This window comes from Nothobranchius furzeri, chromosome 17 (genome assembly GCF_043380555.1).
Source record: "Nothobranchius furzeri strain GRZ-AD chromosome 17, NfurGRZ-RIMD1, whole genome shotgun sequence".
NCBI lineage: Eukaryota > Metazoa > Chordata > Actinopteri > Cyprinodontiformes > Nothobranchiidae > Nothobranchius > Nothobranchius furzeri.
Window position 1 is genome coordinate 29,445,192 of NC_091757.1, and position 17,670 is coordinate 29,462,861.

General features: G+C 43.6%; 2 protein-coding genes across 2 annotated transcripts in view; one reads left to right on the forward strand and one right to left on the reverse strand.

The window, feature by feature from the left end:
• LOC139063708 (uncharacterized) overlaps positions 1-17,670 on the reverse strand; it is a 499,759-nt gene that overhangs the window by 137,215 nt on the left and 344,874 nt on the right. The window lies entirely within an intron of this gene.
• hk2 (hexokinase 2) overlaps positions 1-17,670 on the forward strand; it is a 112,109-nt gene that overhangs the window by 79,329 nt on the left and 15,110 nt on the right. Inside the window, exons 10-13 of the mRNA XM_070546383.1 lie at positions 356-660; positions 813-961; positions 1,144-1,263; positions 9,647-9,742. Coding sequence (XP_070402484.1) covers positions 356-660; positions 813-961; positions 1,144-1,263; positions 9,647-9,742 — 670 coding nt within the window. The remainder of the gene's footprint in view (positions 1-355; positions 661-812; positions 962-1,143; positions 1,264-9,646; positions 9,743-17,670) is intronic.

Sequence of the window (17,670 nt, forward strand, 5' to 3'; positions counted from 1 at the left end):
AACCCATTCATGCACAGGGAGAACATGCTAACTGCATGCAGAAAGATTCCAGGCTGGGAAGCGAACCCAGGACCTTCTTGCTGCAAGGCAACAGCTCTAACCACTGTGTCACCATGCAGCCCTCAATGGGTATTTTATACCTCCAAAATCAATGTTTTCTTCTTTTCATTGTCAAATAGTGCAGTATTTGTGCAGAATTATTGTTTCTGTTTACATTTTATTGTTGTTGGGGTTTCTGTGCAGCCTTAAAAAACAATAGAAATAGGTCCTTCCTCTGTTTTCTTCATGACCAAGAAAACAATAACAGAGAAACGATCAAACAAAACATTAACTAAATGCATTTGTCTGCCTACAGATTTTCTAGAAGACTCCAAAAAATGGTGCGGCGACTCGTCCCAGATTGCGATGTACGCTTTTTGCAGTCTCCGTGTGGCAGTGGGAAAGGTGCTGCTATGGTAACGGCCGTAGCTTACCGTCTTGCTGCGCAACAGGCTGAGCGACAGCGCATCCTGGACACGCTGCGTTTAAGTCGTGAACAGTTACTCGAGGTCAAGAGGAGAATGACAGATGGGATTGTACTTGGCTTGTCAAAGCAAACCCACGAGCAAACAAGTGTTAAGATGCTTCCCACTTATGTGCGATCCACTCCTGATGGAACAGGTAGCTTAATCAATAATGCATATTGTCCACTGCCTTTTATGGTATATGTTGTGAGATGAGTCTGGAAAGCATCATCACCTACCTTTGACGTTTTTGCGGCGGTTGATATCAAAAGCTTCTTAAACCAAAGTTGATATTTTTGTCCTGGTCAGAGAATGGTGATTTCTTGGCTTTGGATCTTGGGGGCTCCAGCTTTCGGGTTCTCCTGGTGCGATTGCGAAGTGGAAAGAGGCACAAAGTGGATATGCACCAGAAAATCTACACCATCCCTCAGGAGACCATGCAAGGCACAGGGGAGGAGGTAATAAAATGGTTGTGCCTCAGATGTCAACAACCAAGACAACTCAACTGCACCAATCAGCTGTTTGATGTTTTATTGTTTTATAATGAACTGTGTTTCTCCTAGAAGCAGCTTTAGTAAAACCCTGAGAGGAAAACACCACATGAGCTAATACTTTTGTGTTTATGTTTTTATTGTCAAAGCTTTTCGATCACATTGTCCAGTGCATCGCTGACTTCCTGGAGTACATGGGCATGAGAGGAGCATCGTTACCTCTGGGATTTACATTTTCTTTCCCCTGTAATCAAAGCAAACTGGATGAGGTAACACTTCTTTTTACATTTATTTTATAGAGTGGGACAAAAAACGAATTTAGCATCCACCAATTGTACAACTTGTCCCACTTATAAAGATAAGAGAGGTCTGTAATTCTCATCAAAGGTACATTCGTACACTTCAAATGTATTTGTATAAAGGTGCAGAGAATAAGTACAAACAAGTGAGAATTATGGCCCTCACAGAGCTTTCTTCTTTAAGAAAGTCTTCTATCTTCCATGCATTACAAGTATAATTAGCACTGATTTGAACTTATCTGTATAAAAGTCACGTGTCCACACCTTAAATCAAAGAGCTGTCTAAGGACACCAGGGGCAAGATTGTGTACTTACACAAGACTGGGAGAGCCCATCTACAACAGTCATGCAGCTTAGTGAGAAGAGATCAACTGTTGGAGAAAATGGAATAAATACAACATCACTGACAGCCACCCTCATCTTGGGGCTCAATGCAAGATCTCAGCTTGTGGGGTACATGGAAACAGGCCATAACTAAACAGTCAATGACCTGAGGAGAGCTGGTCCTACAGTAACAAAGGTGACTATTGGTAACACACTACAGAGTCATGGATTAAAATCTTGCAAAAGGTACCCCTACTTAACTCTTTCATGCATAACGGTCACTACAGTGGACAGCTACTCAAAATTGGTATGTCTTTTTTTGCTATTAAGCACAGCTGTTGAAGACTTTCTTGCATTTGAGACACCTCTCAAACCAACGCCGGGGACACACCGGCCGCGGAAGCGCCGCGAAGCGCCGAGAAGCGAATCGCTCACGAAATTCGGCCGCTGCTCGCCGCTCCTCAGTTCAGATCAGACGCGCCCCAGTCGAGGCGCGCCTCGACTCAGCTGTAGTTTTTCTTTTAAACACTTGGTGTCCTCCATTTCCTCTCTGCCTTTTCTCAGCTCTTTTCCTACGTTTGAGTGTTTGTGCGCGCGCGCGCGCGTGTGTGTGTGAACCTATGGTATGAGTTGTTTCTGCCAGTTGAATCTCTTGGAACCCGCTCCAATTCTGCAGCTGTATCCTAGCAGTTTCTTCCGACATGGGTACGTAAACAATCATGTTTTTCGGGGGTCGTACAGCTCCTTGTGTTTCTCAACTTCCATAATTAATTTAAAGTCATCCATCCTAACTGCTTGCCTCAGACTTTCTGCCTCTCTGTCCTGTTTGCTCCGGTGAAAAGACACCCAAAACCACTCCCCCCTTCACGTGGTCACACACGCACACAAGTTCGATGTGTGTGTATGTGTGTGCGTGTTCGTGTGGTTTTTCTGCAGTGTCTGTTTACGAACACATTTGACTATTGCGGAATTTTATTTTGAAATGCTTTATTTTGTTAACTTTACCGGCCTGCCTCTTATGTCTACATTTGACTTCCTGCCAGAATTGACGCGATTCACCCGCGGCTCGCGAAAAAAATAGAGCCAACGCCGAAATGATCGCTGCACGGCGCGGGCTTGAGCGCCGGCGCGTGCCGGCGCGAGGCGATTCGCGGCGCTTCGGCGGCCCATGTGGTCTATAGAATAGCTTAACAAGGGCGCCGAATGAAGGCGGTCCCATTTTCGCGGCGCTTCGCGGCGCTTCCGCGGCCAGTGTGTCCCCGGCCCAAGACTGGATAAAGGGAGGTCCCCCCCCCCCCGCATGTGACGTACAGGGTCGCGCATTCTGCGTCAGACGGAAGACACATCAGACTGATGAAATTTCTTTTTCAGGACCTTAAACTTTGATGTGACCTGCTTTTTGTCCCGCTTGACGCCCCGCTCAGCCAGTGTTTTCATCACTCTCTAGAACAGCTGGCTGTCTCTCTCCGTCCCCGTAAAAAGGCGATTAGTCTGTTCGCTCGCACGGCCAAAAGCTCCATGGTCTCCGTGTCCGTTGTGTTTATATCCCTTCCGGCCGGCACTCGGCGCGCAGTATACATCACTAATGCGACCACCCTCTTTTGTGGGGGGGCTCCCACAGTCGCTCCAAAGGGATTAGCGGGGCTGACACGCGTTTAGTCGTCAGAGGCGAGGGGCTCATACTGCCTGCAGCCGCAGCACCACCGCCTGGTGTTCCAGGTTGGTTCCGCAAGAGATGGCGCTTCCGGTCGGTAACAAGATGGTGCCTGTGCTTGGCTTAGCCACAGTCACCGGCCACTTTTTCAAACTTTTCTCCACTAACCTTCTCTTTTCCACCTTGCTCCTGTCTGCAATCCTCTTCGGTAGTGTCCCTGCTACCATCTCCTATGATCGCAGACTCTTTTGTCCTTCCGTTCGTTCACGATTGCCCAAGATGCACCGAGGACGTACCTCCCTGTTTTTAGTTGTTAGTTCTCGTTTTCTTAATGAGAGCACAGCTAGCAATTTTTCTCCTGTTTTTGATCCACCCTGTTCTTCTGATAACGACCCAGATTCCTTAACTTCTCAGTTTAACGAGCACTGCCTCTCCATTCTGGACAATGTCTGTCCTGTCAGAACCAGATCAGTTCCTGCAGTGAACCCTACTCCCTGGTTTAATGAAAGCCTTCACAGCCTAAAGCACCAATGCAGAAAAATAGTCTTCCAGCTGTCATTGATCCTAAACACACCGCCCGGGCAATGGAGTGGCTACATAAAAAAAAGCATGTGAAGGTTCTGAAATGACTTACCTGTGTGTTGTGTTTGCACCTGAGATGATCCGTTCTGACCAGTACCTACACTAACTTGTATAAAGTAGCTGCTTCTCTAATTATTGCCTCCCTATATTATCATCATTTCATTGTTTATTTCTTAATTCTAATTTTTGCTTATCATTTATTTTTTCATGCACCAAGTGCAGCATCAATTTCCTAATGTTGTGATTCTCACACACATGGCAATAAAACTAAGCTGGACAATGTCCTCGCGGCGTTGCCTGTGTTAGTGCGCAAGATGGATTTGATCTTGGAGAGGGTCGCTGGACGATGCGGGGATGTTTAGAATGTAAAATTGGCTTCACTGGTGGACATGAATGACCACTTAGAGACTCCAAGGCGGAGAGGAAGATTATCTCTGCCTGCCCTAAACAAAGTCATGTTTATCCTTATCTGACGCCATAGCAGCCTCTCAAGGCTGCCTCAACACACCCCCACAAAAGGAGGAATGCCGACAGATGCTGTGTCCCGGCCTTCACCCTCTTCCTTCAGGCTGACATGTCTGCAGGAACTTCAATGTGCTCTCTGTTCCTTATCTCTCCCTCCCACCTGTTGGTCTGCAGCTGGTTGATGCGCCGCAGTGGCAGCTCCCATTGGAGGCTTCAGGATCCCGCCCATCCCCGCCTCCCCATCGGACTCTGATGTTGTATCTGTGCTGTCTGTGCTTCCATGTGAAAGGAGGTTTTTCTTTTGTATAATTAGAGTTACTCCCCGCTGGGGCTAACTCTGCTATGCCTTTTTTTTTTTACCTACCCCCACTTATCCTCATGTAACACCCTTTTCATCTATCTATTAAGGTAGCGCGACTCATGTTGCGAATGACCACAGTCACCAATTCTTGTTATGTGTCTTACCCACGTATGTCTGATCTTTGAATTGTGTGTGCTGAAACTCAATTTCATTTCTCTGTATGTCCTGCACATGTGGTAGAATATGACAATAAATGACTTTGACTTGACTTTGACTTGAAAACCCTTCTGATGCTGAAGAATGGGCCATGGTACCAGCTGCAGCTAGGGCAAACCTGGTGAAGACCTCCAGGAAACATTTGACCTCTGTCATTGCCAACCAAGGTTACATTACAAATTACTGAGATTAACTTTTGTTATTGACCAAATACTTATTTTTGCACCATTATACAAATTCTTGAGAAATTATACAATGTGATTTCCTGGACTTGTTTTACATCTCGTCCCTCACAGTTGAAGTGTACCTATGATGAAAATTACAGACTTCTCTCAGCTTTATTAAGTGGGGCTGCCAAATACCTTTTTTGCCCTTTTGAAGGTATTTGTAACTGGCTTTATTCTTCAGGTGATACCCAAAACATTAGAATATGGTGCTAAAGACTGTCATTTCAGTAATTCAAATTAGATTGAGAGACCATCTAAAGGCTCAGGTACCCTTTGCAGGTGTTGTGGATTCATTAGCTGATTAGAGTGTGACACTTTGAGTCTAGAACCTGGTAGTGAACATTTTCACAATATGATCACAGCTACAACAAATAAAGGCTGAAATATCTGGCTTTGCATGGAATTAGTCTGCCTCATGAATTAGTGTCCCCTTTTACGTTTAATTACTGAAATTGATTAATATTAGGTATCAATGAGTCACATTGAAGATTTCCTCTAAGGTTAATATAGCCATGTTTTCATATCTGTAAAGAAAGACGTGACGCTTTTTTCACATTTCAGAACATCAAGTGGAGATGTGATTGTGGCTGTATTATGAACCTGTCACACTGGTACAAACAAACTAAATTTTACCTCAATCTAACACACTTTCCACAACAACATGCTACCTCAGAAATAAGTGCTACCAATTCAACATTCATCACAGCTGGAAGGTTCAACAATCAGTGAACTATGGGGAGTTTCATTTAGCTAATGATGACAATTAGAAGTTTAGTGCAATGAATATAGCTGCACATCTCTACCTCTAAACATTATGTGTAAAATAAGACATAATTTACTCAGGCTTTCTATAACGAACCATAATTGTGTGTTTTGGATATGTGATTGTGTAAGTGGCCTTGCTTCTCCGTTAAAGACAATTCCTGCATGCAGCATGAAAAAGGTTTTGCAGAAGTCTATGAGAATTAAAGGAACACTTGGAAGTTTTGGCTTGCTTTTGGCACTACCAAGAGTTTATTAATTCACCGTGCTAAAACTGAAACTCTCCTCCTTGCTGTGGGCTCATCTTTTTAACACCTTAATCTAGCTGAAATGTCTCCTCAGCCTTCCCTAGTTTCTACAGGAGCGATTTATCGCTAAATCAGACAAATCAGCTATAGTCATGATTGAAAACATCCAGGAATCATGTAATGGAAGCAGACTGTAGCGCTAGCATGCCGGCTAGTACTATTAACTATAGTTCCTGGTAAATATGACAAAGATCCCAAGAGGAGGAATCATGTGACCACAGGGAAAGGCTGTAGCATGTCAGAAAACCCAAACACGGATTCAGAGTGGCACGCTGAGTGAACACAGACAGGCAAGTTATTCTACAAGCTATGAGCAGCAAGCCGACAGGACCGTGGCCGGAAGTGACTATCGGCTGGCTAGCAGAGCTGCTCAGCGGCAGCCAGGATCTGGCTAGTGCACTGAGGTTTTTATAGTGTGTGAGAACAAGGACCTCAGGTAGAGACCATCAACATACAAAAATATGGACATAGCCCGCCCATTGCTCTGCCCGGGGGCAAGTTGAAGCCAAAATTGGGAGGTTCCCACCACAGATTATTATTATTATTTCATTATTTAATTTTTTTTTTGACTGAGTCACACCCAGATAATCCAAAAATGGAAAAGAGTTGGGGCTGAGGGTGGGGCTGTTACGTTTGGAACAGGGTTAGAACAAATGAAACCATTCTAGCTACTAGCTAACTTAGCTAACCCTAGAGGCTAAGAAGGGCAACAGGGACCATGGGGTAGCCCACTCGCACGGCTGACTGGCTTCAGAACGAGGCAATAGTCATGCTGGTCGCCTAGCCAGAGATGAGAACGGCGGACTAGCGGGTGATTTCCCGCGGTAGACCAGCAAAGCCTGATCCTCAGATACCCAGCAGCCACACCAACACGTTGTATTTCAACCCTTCTTAGACCGAGCAATGTTATGGTAAACTAGCAAACTATTAGTGAGAAAAAATGCGGTTGAGCGACTCAAAAGTAAAGCAGCATCAAAAGCTGCGGTGTTTCTGTGGTCTCCCTCAGAAATCCACAGGTAGCCAGCATGACTAGCCTGGCATTGGCTGCCCCAGAAATCGGGAACAGCCAGCTGCCTGCTCTTGCAACTCGTCTCGGGCAGGAAACGGAAGACGGGCATCCGCTCAAGTTTCTTATCCAGCCAGCAGCCCCATTAACATGTCTGACCAAGCAGTTAAATGGCACAGCATTCCCCCATTCCACCAGCAAAATAAAGTACGGAAATATAATTTTACTTACTGATAAAAAGAAGTCGAAACTGCTTGGATGATCTGTTAGTGCAGTAATTAACCAAAGCTTGCCCTCTTTGTCCAAATAATTTCATGACTAACATCCAAACACGAACACACAGACAAAACTAAAGTACAGAGAGTTTAAATGGCCGAACATCTATTAACGTGAGGCTGGGGCCTTTCTTCGGAGCTCTGATGCTCATTAATTATTCAGAATTTTTACTCATTCGCTGCCAGCTGTTTCCTGATCGGTAAAGCCCTTCGCTGCCACCGTTTCTCACCATTTTTACCGTTTTTTTTTTAAGAGTCACAGAACGTTGTGCGCTAGGATGATGCCGACGCCAAAACAACCAAAACAAAGCGGAGACTCACCTCTTACATCAGGAAGAATCCGCTCGTTTCGAGCTTTATCAGTTCTTTCATAGTCCGTTGTTGAATTGTGATCAGCAGAAGCTCTTCCGGTTCGCGCCTCACTTTTTTTACACCAGCGGCCCAAAGCAATCTCCTAACACATGGATTTTCTGCTTCCTGATCACGTGACATGTGACGTATGCGGATGAAGATCGGCTTTAGAGCTGAGATGTTTGTTTTCACGGTGCGGGGGCTCGTTCCAATGCCCACACAGTAAAATCATGCAAATGACGACAAAAATAAACAATCAATGATGAACAAGAGTCTGCTTCTAGACCTGCAGAAAGAGAAAAAACAAACCAATAAAAAAAAGGGGACACACAACAATACAACTAGAGCAAACTATCACTGCGCCAACCTGATGAGGAAATATAAAATCAACATTGTTTTACTGAACAATCCCACGATAATAAATCATAGTGCATTTAGTGCCAACCACAGACTTAAGACGTGTTGAAAATGCCCAAGTCCATACTTATGAGAGCACCATGTGAGCACCTGTGTGCGTACACACGCTTGTATATGTAAGGTTTCTCTATAGGACCATTCAATAGAGAGTGTGAGGAACCACAGATCTGCCCCCCAAAGATGTGTAGGAGGCGGAGGGAGCTCCAAGTCCCAGAGATCCAGGAGCTGTCCCAGAGCGCAGGGATCCCAGTGAGACTGTAACCAGAAAAGCCCCAGCCCCCTCTTGAGAGGCCCAGAGGATTGCCCCGGGGGGCCACAACCAGCAGCCGGCAGAGTCCTGGGAGATATCAGCTGCAAACCCACAGGCCCGCCCGCAGCCTCCCACCCCCTAGCCGGCCGAGCCTGGAACCCAGAAACCCGGGATCCAGAAGAAGAAGAAGAAAATATAATTTCTGTAGCGCTTCTCAAGATAAAAATCACGAGGCGCTTCACAAAAACAAAACAAAAAATTAAAATATAAAAAAGCATTTAGAAAATGTTTAAAATATATATTTAAAATGATCAAAAATAGGCAATTGGGATTTAAAAGAAAAAATGTTGGCTGGCCGGTCTGAAGCTTACTCTAGAACTGCCGAATCACACAGAGTGATCCAGTTTTAAGGTTTTGATGTTATGATTTGCACAGCCAAACAAAGGCTGACAGGTTTGAGAGATGTTACCAAGACAACTCAGAAACACCCTTCTTTGATACCAGATGGTCTGACTGGGTGAAAGACTATTTATGTGTCAGAGTTTAACGTAACCTTACTTGTTATGGTGCGAGTGCAAATGTTATGGCCTTTGCCATATAAACCTGCGGAACCACATTGCAGTCATTGTAGACATAACATTCATTTCAAACTTCAGTCATTGAGCACAGATTAATGAAGCATTTCATTATAATATAATTATTATAAGTAGCAATAAACAAACATTTATTTAATGATTATCTATATTATAAGTCATGGAAGAATTTCATATTGGTTTAGGAAATCATTCTTGAATTTAGCAACTGATCCGAGCTGTAGTGTTCCTTATGTGGAGGCCTTGGGGAAGAAAGTTATTGTTGACATGTCGTTATCTGTTGTCAGAGCTGCTAATGGCAACAATTTCAGCCAAGTTGTATTTATCGGACCAAAACAGATATGTCAAAAAGGACCAACATTGACCAATACTGATGCCAAAATATCATGCATCCTTACTTATTTGGTTCTGAACCCTTAATGTCTTTAATTTAAACTTTCTCACAGATCAGGCCACCTATGCACAAATCACCATCGGCAAAGACCATTTTTTATCGTTCCAGAGTGTTTTAAGTGTGTTTTGGAGTAAATGTTGCGCACTCAGTCTAAACACCTGATATATATATACTGAAGTAAATATGTTTTATATTCAGAGACATGTTTTCTTGCTCTCGTTTTCCCAGGGCATTCTACTGAAGTGGACCAAAGGTTTCAAAGCCAGCGACTGTGAAGGGAAAGATGTTGTTATGTTGCTTAAAGAGGCGATTCAACGCAAACAGGTCAGTTGGTGGAATTTTAGGAATTTTTTTTATAAAAATGTGTTAATATAGAACAAAATGCAGTAGCATTTGGTTCAATTATTTCCGTAAATCCAAATATTTTTATAACGTAAAATGGTAAGACTTAACACAATTCTAACAGAGCAAACAACTTGGTCTCAATTAGTGGGACAAGCCACTGCAGTCTGGGTTAGAGATGCAATTACTGTTTGATAGTTAGCCACTCATCTTGTTTATCTCTGTGGCTGGTGACAATTCTGTCAGTCCTTAAAGTCATCCTGCTCGTCTGGTGGACCAGGACCAGTGCTGAGGCAGTGAGGCCCTGTCCACACGTAGCCGGGGATCTGCCAAAACGTAGATATTTTTCTACGTTTTGGCCTGTCATCCACACGAAAAAGGAGTTTTTTACACGAAAACGGATCTTTTTAAAAACTCCGGCCAAAGTGAAGATCTGTGTTTTCTCCGTTTTGGGTGTCTGCGTGTGGACAGACAAAACCAGAGTTTTAAGGACCGCAACGTCACTTTCCGCGACAAAAAAATGCTGACATCACGTTTGCGACCTGTGTCTACACTAGCCGACAGCATGGATGCCCCCAGAGCTGCGCTCGCTTTATCAATTGTCCAAGCGCTTTTTGCTTGTTTGTTTTTGCAAGCGGAATTACTGCTCCTTGCGGAAGACCACAGACGAAGGACGAGGATAAGAACGGGGGAAGTACTGCCGCCTACAGGTCTGGCATGTCCTTAACAACATATTTATCCGAGTACGTGTGGACAGAGTTTTTTTTTTTTAAACGAGGTGGTGTGGATGCAAGTTTTTGGAGGGGCGGATATTCGTTTGGAAAAAAAACGGCTACGTGTGGACTAGGCCTGAGTGACAGTATCCTAATCCTGGTCTTGTTTGTCTCATCTGTTGGCGATTACACTAATCAGCCATTCCAAGCAGTTTTACCCAAGGGGGAAAAAAAAAACTTCATTTTGATTGCTTCAAACCTGTTTATTCTCAGGTACAAAAACAATAATTCTTGTCATAAAAACTGCAGCAGGATTGGGAACATAAAAATATAGTCTGGCTTTTAAAATGTACCTCATTGCAGTTTAAATTATTGAGTCAAAGAAAGGTTTATTTTTGTTCATACCAGTCAAGGGCTGAATATGAAAGTGCCCTTGCCTTGTTTAAGAACTGATGCTGTGCGATGGGATCACAGCCTAATGCTGCTAAATAAAGCTGTGAACTTATTCAGGGAAACCAGAAGGCCTGAGCCACATTTGGAGGTAGTCTGTGACGCTTGTTGTGTGTCCTACCATGTTCCCTAAGGCTGGGGACTGATAGCCTGGCCTGCCAGACTCGTCCTCTGTTTAATTCTGCACAGAGAAAGAGTCTGGTTGCTCACAGGCAGAGAGGCACGAGTGACGGGACTAGCCAGCTCAAAAAGGACCAGTCTCAAAAACAACAGAAGTGCCGACTGTACTGCGCGACACTGTATTTATTTTTTTTAGCTGTAGTGAAAAATGGCATCTGGCAGCAGCGCAAACATCTTTTTCTTTTTTTTTAGAAGAAATGCTTTTAGCACTTCTACTTGTGGTTTTAAAGACATTCAAGTCATTTACAACAGAGAACAGAGCCGCAGCAAACTCTGCCGCTGTCTTTGTTGTTCATGAGAAACTGAACGTGGCTGTGTGTGACGTTCGGGACGCTGTAGTGTTTTAGCTGTAGTCAAAAATGGAGTCTGGCGACATCTTTCATTTCTCTTTGGAAGAAATACTTTTAGCGCTTCTACTTGTTGATTAAAAGACTTGTCCAAGTCATTTAGAACAGAGGAAAGAGCTGCAGCAAACTCCGCTTCAGTCGCCATGCTTATAACAAACTCGGCGTTATGGTGTGTGACGTACGCTACTCAGCGCTAATTGGCTCTGTTAGAATTCTCAGGGGGTGGGGTTATTTGAATAGGAGCGTTCCCAGACCCTTTCTCTGTGCAGAATGAAACAGAGGAGTCTGGCAGGCCAGGCTAGGGGACTGATGTCCTTATGTCCTCTGGCTGCCCCCCTTCTTTCCTGAGCTCGGGTTTTGTCCTCAGGGCTGGCTTATTGATGTCCATCTGTTGGTGGCTATCGGCTGCTGGGGTGTGCCTGGTCTTGAACTGTGGCACTGGTGGGGCCTGGGCTGCTGCAGACAGCCCCTATCACATACACAAAATTTACCAACAAAAACAAAACAACACTCTTGGTGACAAATCAACTTTCAGACACCCACAAACATTCACAGAAACACTGCTTAGACCGACACATATAGGGATCCCACACAAACACATACGTGTGAAAGTGCTACCATCGATGGTAGCACATGGAAAATATGAAATGACATTAAAAATAATGCTAGACAAAACTATCTGCAATACATCATTGAAAATGATATCGTACAAGACAACACTAAGGATCTGGCCCGTAGCTTCAATAAATTCTTTATAAACATCGGACCAAAACTGGCAGAGACCATTCCAGAACCACAAACCTCTGAAAATTGGACCAATAATCTGATAGAGAGGAACCCTAAGTCCATGTTCATCACAGCAGTAGAGGAACGAGAAGTCATCGATATCATTAATAAATGTAGACATAAAACATCCACAGACTTTCATTATTTTGATATGACTACTGTTAAAAGAGTGATTGAAGGAATATCTAAACCACTAACATCTGCAACGTATCATTCCAGACTGGTAAATTTCCTAACTTAATGAAAATAGCGAAAGTTGTACCACTGTATAAAACTGAGGATAAACATCACTTCACAAACTACAGATCTGTTTCCTTACTTCCTCAGTTTGCCAAGATACTAGAAAACTGTTCACTTACCACCTAGATAATTTTTTAGAAAAACATTACCATAATTTCCGGACTATAGAGCGCATCTCAATATAAACCGCACAAACAAAAAAAAGGTTTTCTACACACACACACACGCCGCACTCAAATACAAGCCGCGGCACAGCAGCCAAATGCAGGTCTCCGGCGCACAGCGCTTGTATAGCCATAACATAAGATAATTAGAAAGACGCTACACAGAGGTTTTTCGTTGTTTTAATTCAACAAAACGAATTTTAAACACGGTTGAACGTGCCTGCAAGTTTAGAAAAGAAAACAGTACTGATAGCATTCATATTTCTGGATGGTTATAAAATAAAAACAGAACTGACACGTTATTACTGGTAATCTGCATGCATGTTTAGAAGAAAAGAACAGCGCTGACACAGCATTAATAAGCCCTGGATGATTAGAAAATAAAAACTGCACACAAAGCATGCCTGGTTAGTAAATAAAACACACTTGCCTACCAGAAAAAGTCATTCGCTCTCATCTTCCTCTTGCTCACTAAAGCCATTAAAGTCCTCTTCTTCAGTGTCGGAGTTGAACAGCCTCAGAAGAGCTTCGTCACATACCTTTTCTGTGGCGATGTCAGTGTTGCTGTCTTCATCCCCGGGTGAAGCTGGCTTGAATGAGTTCTTCCCGCTGCCGTCTCCAGTGCCGAACCATGGATTCATTCATGCCAAGATTACGTGCGGCAGCACTGTTTCCCTCCTTTACTACCAGATCGATGGCCTTCAACTTAAATGCGGCAACATATGAACTCATACGTGTAGTTACCATGACAAGGGGGTATTGATTTGAAAATAATTCTTCATCGTGCCGGCTTCTTGCATGTGCTAAATTAAAATGAGCACTTTCTTCGATTTCCACTTTTGACTTCCACCTGTTTCACTGTCTGCTAAAGTGCCCCCTGGCAGGTGAAGAAAAATCTTCAGTAAAGCCGCACCTCATTATAAGCCGCATGGTTCAAAGCGTGGGAAAAAAGTAGCGGCTTATAGTCCGGAAAATATGGTAACTACTTACTAACAGTCAATATTGATTTAGAGCTAATTTTTCAACATCACTGGCACAAATTGAAACACTAGAGGACATTACAAATTCTATAGAATAGAAAAAGTGTGCAGTAGTAATATTCATAGATCTAAAAGAAGCATTCTACACAATCAGTCATAACATCCTACTAAATAAATTGGAACGCTATGGAATCAGAGGGTGGCACTAGACTGGATCAGGAATTATTTGACCGACAGGAAGCAGTTTGTGAAATTGGATAGAATCAACTCATCATGCTTGAACATTGTTTGTGGTGTTCCCCAGGGATCAGTGCTTGGTCTAAAACTGTACATTCTTTATATTAATGATGTCTGCACGGTGTCACAATCATTAAAGTTAATTTTATTTGCTGATGATACAAATATGTTCTGTTCTGGGGATAATTTCAAGGACCTCTTACATACGCTCAACTCAGAACTACAAAAAAATGGTTTGAATGGAATAAATTGTCACTAAACTTGAATAATACTAAAATCATGATCTTGTTCTTGTAAATCAAAATTTACAAGAACAAATTCAAATTGATGGTGTGAGAATTGAAAGAGTGAAGGAGATCAGATTTCTTGGTATAATAATAGACAATAGAATCAGCTGGAAAACTCACATTAAACATATAAACAATAAAATCTCAAGAAGCATCTCAATATTAAAAAAAGTCAAACAAAAGTCACTCCACATTCTATACTGTTCACTTATTTCCACATATTCAAATTACTGTACAGAGGTTTGGGGAAACACCTATAAATGTGCATTATCGTCATTATCTGTGTTACAAAAAAGGGCTCTAAGGAACATTCATAACACTGGTTACGGAGATCGAACAAACTCATTATTTTTACAATCACAAATCTTAAAATTTCCAGATATAGTTCAATTTCAAACAGCACAGCTAATGTATAAACAATAAACTACTCCCAGACAACATATTAGAACCGTTTCATACAAGGGAGGGGAGGTATCAGTTAAGAGGGGAGTTAAAATTCAGAAATGGTTGAGTCCGAACAATATTTAAAACTTTTAGTGTGTCTGTGTGTGGTGTGAAACTGTGGAACAGAATGAGTGATGAATTGAGGCAATGTCCAAACATGATGCTGTTTAAAAAAAAGGCTTAAACTCATGATGTTTACCAATTTCAAAGAAGGTCCAAAAGTATGTGCCTAAACACAAAATGTTTGTATTTATGATATGATCGTGATAAACCATGTGCCATTTATGTGAATATGTTGCAAAGTAATTTGCCCAAAACTACCGGACAACATTAAATAATTATTAGTTATTTGATGTTGAGACAGGGGTGGGATTAAATAAGCTGATGCTTCTTCCTACTCCCTTTTGAACATGTATAAAAAAAAATATAAAAAAAAACGAGAAGGAGAAGTTACTTATGTTGTGTGTAATACTATGTGTATGTACACATGTTCATAATAAAGACAAAGTATTCTATAAGATACGTACACGCACAGAGGTACATGCGGCAATAAATATGGACAATGCCATCCAACAGCTGCCATTCCATTATTTTGGTAGATTTCTATTTATTTTCTGTTTTTGTCTTTTTTCATTGTTTATATCATGTTGACCTCACTGTCTTGTCTTGTCTTGTGTATTGGGTGTTGTCTGTTTGTTGTCCACTGTTGTCCCTCCATTGCCCCAACCCTCTATTTCCCTGTTTGTATTCTGTCTCTTTTCTTCCTGTCTATCCACTTTGGTGCATAGAGTAAATCTGCTCTGACTTGTTATTGCACCCAGAACCATTCAGTCTGCTTCAACTGACAGGACAGGACAGGTTGAAAAAAAACACCACTGCAGTCTTCCAATCCAGTGGAACTGCATCTGATGTCCATGCGATACTGTAGAGCCACATCAACCAACATAGCCCTACAACATCCTAAGCCTTGAGGAACTCTTAGCAGATCTCATCCACCCCTGGGGCCTTGCCACCAAGAGCTTTTTAACAACCTCAGTTACCTCAACATCAGAGATTGGAGAGCCTAACCCAAAGTCCCCGGACTCCGCTTCCTCACTAGAAGGCGTGCCGGTGGGATTGAGGAGGTTTTCGAAGTATTCCGCCCACCGATCCACAATGTCCAGAGTCGAGGTCAGCAGCACACCATCCCCACTATAAACAGCGATGGTAGCACACTGATTTCTCCTCCTGAGCCACCGGATGGTGGACCAGAATCTCCTCAAAGCCATACGGAAGTCTTGCTCCATGGTCTCGTCGAACTCCTCCCATCCCCGGGTTTTTGCCTCTGCGACCACCCGAGCCGTATTTTGCTTAGACTGTCGGTGCCCATCAGCTGCCGCCTCAACAATAGAGGCACAGGACATGGTCCGCTAGGACTCAGTGTTCCCTGCCTCATCCAGAAAGTTTTGGAAGTTTTGTTGGAGATGGGAATTGAAGCCCCTTCTGACATGAGACATTGCCAAACTTTCCCAGATGACCCTCGCAATATGTTTGGGCTTGCCAGGTCTGACCAGCATCCTTCCTCACCATCAAAGCCAACTCAACACCATGTAGTGGTCAGTTGGTAGCTCTGCCCCTCTCTTCACCCAAGTGTCCCAGACATGCAGCCACAGATCAGATAAGATGACAACAAGTTGATCATCATGGTGCAACCTATCCTGGTGCCAAGAGCACATATGGACACCTTTATCCCTGAACATGGTATTTCATTATGGACAGCCCATGGTGAGCACAGAAGTCCAATAACAAACACTGCTCTAATTCAGATCAGGGGGCCGTTCCTCCCAACCAGACTCCTCCAGGTCTCACCATGTGCCCACATGAGTGTTAAAGTTCCCCAGCAGAATAAATGACCCGCACTTGTATAGCGCCTCTCAGAGTAACCCCAAAATTCCACTACCTCCGCTCCGCTCCGGCACGAACTCCGCAGCAAAATCGGTCCCATTATAGTCAATCAGAGCTGCTCCACTACTGCAGCCATGCGGCGCAGTGCGCCGCCCGCCGTTCCGCCATCCGGCAAAAATAGGATTGATTCTATTTTTGCCGGACGCCGGAGCACCTCCGCAGTCAATGGACAGAAATCACAACCGCCCAACAGGAAAGAGAGCAAGCACAACTTCTGTTATTTCACAATAAATCAATAAACAAAAAGCGTTTTTTGTTTCATATCCACAGGTTTAACAACTTTTAACAACTATCAATGGCGGTTGAACTTTAACTGCACAAAAATAAGCCATAAATACAGTTTCTACTATCAAAGTAGTCACACTTTGTTGATCCAAACACTGCTGATCACTCAACACAAATGATGGGCAGATTAAACAGTTCATTTCGATGCTTCTCCCACACAACGGGTGTTTGGATCTAACTTCCGCCTTTGTAGAGCGGGTACCAGTAAAAATTGAGTTCGGAAGCGAGCGGCTGCGGAAGGCGGGGGCGGAGCGGAGGTAGTGGAATTTTGGAGTAAGGACTCCAAAGCTCTTTACACAACAGTGTATCATTCATCCATTTACACACACATTCACACACTGATGGTGATGAGCTACGATGTAGCCACAGCTGCCCTGGGGCGCACTGACAGAGAGAGAGAAGGAAGTCGCTGCAAGGAGCGCTCTCTAGCACCCTCTCCAAGGACTCAAAAAAGGGTAGGTAGCCTGACCTGCAGTTTGGTGCATAAGCACAAACGGCGGTCAGGACCTGCCCTCCCACACCAAGGCAGAGGGTGACTACACTCGCTCCCCAGGGTAAACTGCAGCATACAGACACCATGATAAGGGGCAACTAGAATGCCCACCCCTGCTCGGCGTCTTTCAGTAGGAGCAACTCCAGAGTGGTAGAGTGTCCAACCCCTCTCAAGGAAACTTGTTTGGATCCAGAGTCACAGGTCGAGGTGAGTCCAACTATATCTAGCCGGAACCTCTCAACCTCGCACACCAACTTAGGGTCCTTCCCCACCAGGGAGGTGACATTCCATAAGCCAGCTTATGTTGCCGAGGATCAGACTGCCAAGGTCCCTGCTACCACCCATCACACATTGGACCCG